We start from the raw sequence: 8,916 nt of genomic DNA, 5'->3' as shown, positions 1-8,916 counted from the left end.
ACACACATAGGCATGCACACAGACAAGTACACACACACATTCTTGTGCACATGCACACATGCACACATACAAGCACGCATGCTGCCTCTTTTGTTCTGTATTCTGGGCTTTTATGATGAAAAGGGCAGATAGAATTTTCAACTTTCCCCTGAAGTCCTAATATCGTACCTACTGGAAAGAACTAAAACGCCCCCTCACCCACAGAGCAAACTTGTGCTCCTTGGACATCCTCCCTCTATGCAGCCACAGATCTTCCATCACACTGTGCAGGAGGAAACCTCCCTCACCTGGGGCCTGAGAACAGGGTGGACGTGGTCAGGCTGACCCACGAAAGACAGGAAGAGTTTAGGGGAGAGGAGGGAGGGGTGCAGAAAAGAAAAGACACTGCCCCTCTGGGTTCAAAAGAACTGGGAAGAGGGATCCTCCACCGGTCTCCCCGTGCTTCCGGCAACTCAGCAGTCATGCCCATAAACCACCTCTGGCTGGCGCCAGATAATCTTGTCATCAGCCACCAACCAGATTGCATGTCCTTCTCTCCCGGAAGGGAGCATAACACGACACACGCGATAACCATGCCGCCGGACCCACACCAGGCTATTTCATTCAGAACGCCCCAGAGGGGGACGGGTGAAGACCCCTCCCCACCCCAGGGGACCCAGCTCTAGCAGCTGAAAAACCCCAGAACTCAACCACTGCCATGCTCACAGCCACTCTCCACATGCTCGGGCCGAGCCTCACCCACGAATGACCCGATTTCTGGAGCAGGCACCTGTGAATGACAACTCATACCTCACATCACCCACACTCTAAGAGTACTGCACTACATTTGATGGGGTTTAAAGTAGGAGGCAAACAATCTTAGAGGGAATTTTTTTCAAATATATATATATTCACATTATATATATATATATATATATATATATATATATATATATATTCACACACAAGGCTCAACCCTTAACAACATGTCAGTGATCTCTTATAGAAGGACTTAATGACCCCTGGGTGAAATACAACAACCTTCACACTTTTTTCTCTAAGGAAATGTTTTTGGAGCATTTTCAGTGGTTTTTCATAAACAATACAAAATATATTCTTTTGGTTCTGCTTTGGGGCAGGGGTTGGGGTTCAAGATGAAAACAACTGAAATATGGTGGTTGGAAGGTGCAATGGTGGGACTAGTGTTTGAATATTTGCTCGAGCGGGCCCAGTAACGTCTCCATTGGAGACTTTGTTGTTACTGTGTCTGGCATATCGAATACTCTCGGTAGCTTGCCGGGCTCTCCGAGAGGGGCGGAGGAATCGAACTCGGGTCGGCCATGTTGGCCGCTTGTAAGGCGAACGCCCTACCCGCTGTGCTATCGCTCCAGCCAGTGTTTGAATATTAAATGTAATCAAATATCGTGAACTACTTTATAAAATTAAAAAATATTATACTTGATCATTGTATAACTGAAACCCAAGCACAAAATTTGTAAGCCTATAACTGTACCTCATGGTTTTTCACTAATAAATAAATAAATAAATTTTAAAAAATAATAATATTAAAAAAAAGACACCAACCTGGGGCATGAAAGAGAAACGAGGACTGTCTACAAGGTTTGGTTTCCCCCTCAGAAATTTTCAGTTGGCCATGACTGGTGTGTCCACTCTGGGTTCCACATGTGGGACTCAGTACAATCTGATAGGTTATTTGGGGAGTCTGAGACACTGTTATCATTCATTCATTTGGGGGGGGCTCCCAAGCTTAGGGAGGCCAGTCACAGCAATACTGTTCCCAGCAATACTAGGAGTCATCAGGGCCATTCTGGTGACTCTCAGGGGCCCAAGAATCAGACCTGAGGTATCCAGGCATGTGATCTGGCCCCACAGTTTATTCACATGGAAAATTTTTGCTTTGTTTTTTGTTTGGGGGCTGTGTTTTTTTGTTTGATTATTGCTGTGACTGGCCTCCCTAAGCTTGGGAGCCCCCCCCAAATGAATGAATGATAACAGTGTCTCAGACTCCCCAAATAACCTATCGGATTGTACTGAGTCCCATACCTGTCTATGCTCAGGGATTACTCCTGGTGGTGCTCAAGGATGGGGTGCCATCAGGGATCAAACCTAGGTTGGATGTGTTGCAAGGCAAGTGCCCTACCCACTATACTATCACTCTGGCCCTAGAAAATCATTTTGTTTTGGGGCCAAAAAGCAAGTGCCCTACCCACTGTACTGTAGCTCCGACCCCATATGGAAGATCCTTTGAGCATTCCCAGACCTGGAAATAACCTATCAAGTCATTCCAAATAGGAATGATCAGCTTCCAACCATCACCGGAAAGCTGTGGTGGGTTATTCTCTAGCCCATGGGGCTCCCTGAGGCTAGAAAGCTGGGGTGAACGAGCACAGCACCATGCGACTGGCCGCACTGAAACCAGAACTGACAGGGACAGGTGCAGAGATGAGGCTCAGAGCCGTGTTCCACTCTGGCCTTTGCAGCCTCCTGGATTCCAGACAATGGCTAAAGCCAGTTCCTTGCAGAGAACGTTCCCGTGCCCCTGTCCAGTAAGACAGCTCAGGAAGCAAGAGACCTGAGAGGCCTGCATTTACAATACACAACCTACTTCTACTTCCCCTCACTGCCAGCCACTTGTCTAGTCCCCTCTCATTCTCTTTGCTTTGTTTTTGGGGACACACCCAGCAGTGCTTGAGGGACCATGCAATAAGGGGAATGGAAAGGGACTGCCACATGCAAGGCCTGGGGGTGGGAGTAGGGGCTCTCTGGCCACCCTCAGACTTCTGGCCTGCAGGTTCCCTGCTGTCCGCACGCATGTGTCAGGAGCACGCATGGCTTCTGTGCCCTGGGGAAGCCAAGGCCAGTGCCTGACCCCCAGTGCCCCAAAGTCCCCAACATAGTCCCCCTGGCTAGTTCTGACTTCCCAAGGCCATGGGAGTCAGGCTTCACTTAGTTCCCTCTTGTCCCCTGCCCTGGTCCCCAACACGAATGAGAGCAACAGCCTGGCCTGGGGCTCCCTGAGTCCTCTCCACCCACCAGCATCTTTTCAAACCAGCCTGGTGCTGGCCGACTAAAATGTCGGTGTGCCCCTCGCCCCCCGCATAATGAAGTCCAGCCTCTTAGGGTCCCTTAGGGTCTTGCTCCAGCCCCTGAGGGTCTTGCCCACCACCTCCCATCTGAGCTCATCCAGCTGCTTCCTGGAACTGACCCCAAAGGAAGCAATGACCCATCCCTCTGAGCCCCCACAAGCTACTGGGGCGTGTCCTACAGCATGGTGTGGTTCCAGTGTGGTGTGCTGCAGGCTTTGTGCAAGGCCCACAGAGCAGTAACCTTGGAGGCCAAGATGGCAGCTCTGGAAATGTTCTAAGTAACTATGAGGAGCTCAGGGTTAACCAAGAGGAATAGGATGAAGCTGACAGTGCAGGGCGGAGCTGATAGTACAGGGAGGAGGCCTTCATGTACATGCAGCCAACCGGGTTCAAGCCCTGACACTGCATGGTCCTGTGAGCAGTGCCAGGTGCACCCTGGAGGTCCCTAGCACTGTGGGGTGTAGCTGTGGACCCTCAGCACCATCAGGCCCAGAACAGCGCCGCATCCCCAAACCTGGCACTGAAATGCCAGCCTCGCCAGCTGAGAATCACAAGCGTCCCTCGGCCCCCTGAGCATCATTTGGAAACCCCTAAAAAAATTGACAATCTGTCCCAAATTTCAACACTGATTTCCTGAAGTCCCCCCCACCCCACCCCCCCACACACCACACTCTATCACTCCTTTCCCGTGGTGAGGGAAGGAGGGGTGGATCTGAGTCAGGACTCAAGGCCAAAGGTCACTACCAACCCCTCAAGTCAGGGGAAAGGAAGGTCTGATCAGACTTCACACCCAGCCTAGACCACCCAGAGTTGCTACTGCTGCACCCCACATTCTGCAGAAGGGACTGACTGGGCCAGAAAGTCACAAAGACACTCAGCACCACCGCATGCCCATGGGTTTCTCTGAAAACCTGCCCTGCAGGAGGGACCCCCACATATCACAGAGTTCTGGGCCAGAGTGATAGAACAGCAGCCGGCAGGGCACTGCGCTAGCCTTGCACACACACACACACACACACACACACACACACACACACACACTCTCATACTCACACTCACACACAAAAGAAAACAATGACAGTTCTGACTCGCGGTTGATGGGGCGTAGGAGTGGGTGTAGGGGGCACCTCTTGCAAACCTGCATCCAGCTGATGGTTAATGAATGTACTTATGATCCCATTTAGGATTTTTTGGTTTGTTTTGGCACATTCGGCAGTGCTGAGTCTTGGCCCGGCTTGGGGGCTTACAGGGTGGTGGGGATAGAACCCAAGTCGGCCAAATGCAAGGCAAGCGCCCCCTCTGCTGCCCCGGCCTCAGCCCCTGATCCCATTTCGTAAGAAAATGTCTAAAGGGATGGGCATGTCAGTCTTCAAGCCCAGCTGGGTAGACCCCTTTGTTTGGTCTGCGCTCCCCTTGCATGGCTCCCAAACTCACTGCAGGAATCTCCCCGCACCCAGCCGCACCCTCTCCCCCACCGCGCCCTTCCTCGCCTTCCTGCACACCCATTGGTCTCTCTCTGGGGTGGCAGGAAGGGAGGTGCAGGGCACAGCCCCAGCGACTGTGCTGAGCGCCCGGCTCCCACCCAGAGACGTTGCCCCGGCCCGCAGGACAGCCGCCCCGCCATGGCCCCCACAGAGTCCTGGAGCGCCAGCGCCAGCGCCGACCCGTTCGAGTACTACTCGGGGTCTGGCGTCCCGGACGAGCTGGAGTTGTGCCCCGCGCCGGCGCTGCCCTACGGTGCAGCCTACATCCCCGCGCTCTACCTGGCCGCCTTCGCGGTGGGCCTGCTGGGCAACGCCGCGGTGGTGTGGCTGCTGGCGAGCCAGCGCGGGCCGCGGCGTCTGGTGGACACCTTCGTTCTGCACCTGGCGGCCGCCGACCTAGGCTTCGGGCTGACGCTGCCCCTGTGGGCGGCGACGGCCGCGCGCGGTGGCCGCTGGCCCTTTGGCGCCGGGCTGTGCAAGCTCAGCAGCTTCGCGCTGGCCGCCACGCGCTGCGCGGGCGCGCTGCTACTGGCTGGCATGAGCGTGGACCGCTACCTGGCCGTCGGGCAGCGGCTGGACGCGAGGCCGCCCCGCACGCCCCGCTGCGCGCAGGCCGCGTGCGCCGGCGCCTGGGCTGCGGCGCTGCTGGCTGGCCTGCCCGCGTTGGCCTCCCGGGGGCTGCAGCCCGCGCCAGGGGGCTGGGGCAGCCAGTGCGTGGACGCGCCGTCGGACACCTTCCAGGGCCTCGGCCTGCTGCTACTGCTGCTGACCTTCGCGCTGCCTCTGAGCATCACGGTCGTCTGCTACTGCCTGGTGGCGCGCCGCCTGCGCCGCCTCCCGCACCTGGGCCGCGCCCGGAGGAGCTCGCTCCGCATCATCTGCGCCATCGAGGGCGTCTTCGTGGGCTCCTGGCTACCCTTCGGCGCGCTGCGCGCCCTCTCCCACCTGGCGCGCCTGGGCGCGCTGCCACTGCCCTGCGGCCTGCTGCTGGCGCTGCGCTGGGGCCTGGACATCGCCACCTGCCTGGCCTTCGTCAACTCCTGCGCCAACCCGCTCATCTACCTGCTGCTTGACCGCTCGTTCCGCGCCCGCCTGCGGCTCGGCCTCTGCGGCCGCGCGGGCAGCGTGGCACGCGGGTCCAGCTCGGCGTCCTCGCTCGCGCCGGACACAAGTTCGGGCTTCCGCAGCCACTCGGGACCACCGGCCAGAGACCGCACGGAGCGCGCCGCCTTCTCGGCCGGGCTCTGAGCTGCAAGAATCGAGAATCGGACACGGGAGGCGCCGGGACGCGCCGGGACGCACTGCGTCTCCTTTATCTGTGCGCAGGGCCAGGGGAGTCCCGCACCCCAACCCCAGGCTGCTCGGCGGACTCCTGCAGCTCCGGACTATGGAGCGGACGGCGACTGGGGAGCCTCAGGCTCGCCGAGATGCAGACAACGGAGCTGGGAGTTCCTTGTCGCCCAGACCCGCCGGCCGCGTGCCCTCCCGCTGTCCTTGCGCGCCCGCGACAGTCGTCGGCGTCTCCCGCAAGATGTCCTCATCCCTCCCACGCTCTGGGGAGCTGTCCTGACGGCGGAAATCTGCCCCTTTTGTTCCCAGCCGTCTTTGTGGCAGCTGGACGCGTCCCTCCCCATCCAGAATTCCGTCCTCCGAGCTCCCTGATGCCGCAGGGCCCCGCGCACGCTGCCAGGTTCCCCCCAACCCCCGCGGGCGCTAGCGCGGCCCGCGTTTCCCACCTCGCCCTCTTCCCACGAGGTCCTAGACTCACCTGAACTTCATCCCAGGGGCCCGGGAGGGTCGTGCGGGCTCAGCTTTCTCATTAAAGGCTTGGCTGGCTCTGCGCACATGGCATCCGCTTTTACGCGCGCTGTGGGAGTGGGATGCGCGTCCCCCGCGCCGCTGCAGCTGGGTCCAGCCAGACAAAACTCAACCCAGGAGTTGAGGTTCACCTCAGAGGAGCCGGGCTTCTGCGCGGAGGTGGTGGTGGGGGGCCCCCCCACCGAGCTGCCCCGCAGGCGGTAGTCTAGTCATTCCTGTCATAGAATATTGCATGTTCTGGGGCTTGAGGGTGGGGGCAGGGGTGTCCTAAGGACGTCTGTCACTGGGTGTCACTTCCCAAAGGAAGTGCTTCTGGTTTGCGCGTGGGCGCGTTTGCGGGGGTTTCGGAGAGCTGCGTGCAGCAGCGGTATTGTCTGACTTCTTTTCCGTGGTTTCTGGAAAGTTCTGTGATTTTATAATGTAAGAAGCTTTTGACGGGGGCCGATGAGATAGTGCAGCCGAGAGGACGCTTGTCTTGCACATGACCCACCGGGGTTCAATCCCCTCATCCTATTTGGTGCCCGGAGATCGCCAAGAGAGATTCCTGAGCGGCAGAGCCTGGAATAAACCCTGAGCGCCTCTGTGTGTGCCCCTCCCCCCAAACAAAAATAAGAACAAAAAAATGCCTAAAGAAATTTCTGCCAGGTGAGGCTGGAGCAATAGTACAGCGGGTAGGGTGTTTGCCTTGCATGCAAGCGACCCAGGTTCGATTCCCAGCATCCCATTCCCCTGAGCACCGCCAGGGGTAATTCCTGAGCTCAGAGCCAGGAGTAACCTCTGTGCATCGCCAGGTGTGACCCAAAAAAAGCAACAACAACAACAACAAAAAAGAAATTTCTATCAGGAGTGGTGGGAGGAAAGGACCAAGGAGTTAAGGACCTGCATGGGGTCAACCTGCTAATCCATTCCCAGCACTGCCTATGGTACCAACACTGAGCACAGAACCCGGAATAGACCCTGGGCTGCTGCTGTGTGTGGCCCCCAAACCAAACCACAAACCAGAAAAACAACTCTTGCCAGAGCATAGAAACAACTGACTTGCCCCCACTTTGCCAGCTCCCCCTGGGGACCGGCCTGGGTTGTTTGGTGGGGTCTGAAGCCAAGACCTTCTTGCCCCGGCCTCTTAACCCCCAGCCAAGAACGCTGCATTTCTTTTCCCCGTTTGTGCAGTTGGGTCAGATCAGGTTAACCCTGCTACCCAACCGACCCTGCTATACTCACCCCAAGAGACAGTGGGTGTCCTGGTGCCGGCAGGACAAATGGCTGTCACCCTGGTACAGCCCTTCCTGTTCTTGCCCTGATTCAGTGAAGCAAGAAAGGATTCTGTCTTTTTTGTTTGTTTTGGGAGTGCCACACCCAGTTGTGCTCAGAGATCACTCCTGAATGCTCAGAGAACCACAGAGGGGGGAGTTGGGGGGGGGGGGTGTCAAACCTGAGTTAGCCAAATGCAAGGCAAGAGCCCTGCCTATGGTATGATCTCTCTGGCCCCAAAGAAAGGATTCTATCTCCCAGGGGAGGCCTCACAGCATCTGGACTTGTGCAGGGTGAGCCCAGCCACAGAACACCCTGCTCCTTCTCCACTGGCCCCACTTCACCCCTGTTGGGCTTCTCTGGATTTATTGTGTTCCCCCTGCCCCACACCTCCCCCCACCCCCACCCCCAGGCAGAGGGAAGTGGCTTTGCATGGCCCGTTGGGTTTCCTCTGCCTTCGCTCAGGCCTCACTGAAACTCAGCTCTACTCTCCAACTGCACAACTGCATTCATGGTCCATCTCAAAGGTAGGTGGGTGGGTCCTCGAATGCATCTTCCATGTGCCCTTGGAAATTTTCTCTTGACAGACCAGAGTGGAATCCAGCCACAAACCCCCATTTGTCTGTGGGGAATGGGGAGGCACAGATTCAGCAAAGAGCTGGGAAAGAAGCTCACCCACATCGACTGCAAATAAGATTCTTTCAGAAAGCAACGCGTCCTAGGACTGGAGTGATAGTACGGTGGGTACCCTGCCCCTGCACACTGCTGACCTGGGTTTGAGCTCCAAGACCCCATATGGTCCTCTGAGCCTGCCAGGAGTGATCCCTGAGCACAGAACCAGGAGTAAGCCCTGAGCACCACTGGGTGTGGCCCAAAAGTGAAAGAAAGAATGAAAGAACAAAAGAAAGATGGAAGGAAGGGAGGAGAGAAAGAAAGAAAGAAAGAAAGAAAGAAAGGGAGGAAAGAAGGAAAGCAAGAAACAAGACAGAAAGAAAGAAAGAAAGAAAGAAAGAAAGAAAGAGAAAGAAAGAAAGAAAGAAAGAAAGAAAGAAAGAAAGAGGGAGGAAAGAAGGAAAGCAAGAAAGTTGTCCATCTGAATGAAGAGATTTTTCTTGCTGCTGGGTTTCGGATTAGTTTGTCTGCAGTGCTAAGGACTGAGTCTCAGACAAACAAGGCCAATGCTTGGGCCACCTGCTCAAGCCCCAAGCTCAGGCTCTTTTAAGAGGGAGAGGGGAGAGTTACATGTGGCAGTGCTCAGGGGCTACTTACTCCTGGTT

At 56.3% G+C, this 8,916-nt stretch overlaps 1 protein-coding gene across 1 annotated transcript; it reads left to right on the top strand.

The window, feature by feature from the left end:
* The first annotated feature begins 4,708 nt into the window (after positions 1–4,708).
* GPR25 (G protein-coupled receptor 25) lies at positions 4,709–5,818 on the top strand. Its single transcript, XM_056110532.1, has one exon. It carries the CDS (start codon positions 4,709–4,711, stop codon positions 5,816–5,818), a length of 1,110 nt encoding a protein of 369 aa, XP_055966507.1.
* The last annotated feature ends 3,098 nt before the right edge of the window (positions 5,819–8,916 follow it).

The sequence above is a fragment of the Sorex fumeus genome, unplaced genomic scaffold (genome assembly GCF_029834395.1).
Source record: "Sorex fumeus unplaced genomic scaffold, SorFum_2.1 ptg000010l, whole genome shotgun sequence".
In the NCBI taxonomy this organism is placed as follows: domain Eukaryota; kingdom Metazoa; phylum Chordata; class Mammalia; order Eulipotyphla; family Soricidae; genus Sorex; species Sorex fumeus.
The sequence above is the reverse complement of the archived record's forward strand: the minus strand, read 5'-3'. Positions and strand labels throughout refer to the sequence as shown.

Bases quoted from the DNA above. Each gene is read 5' to 3' on its own strand.
- GPR25 (XM_056110532.1), top strand. From the start codon at position 4,709: ATGGCCCCCACAGAGTCCTGGAGCGCCAGCGCCAGCGCCGACCCGTTC.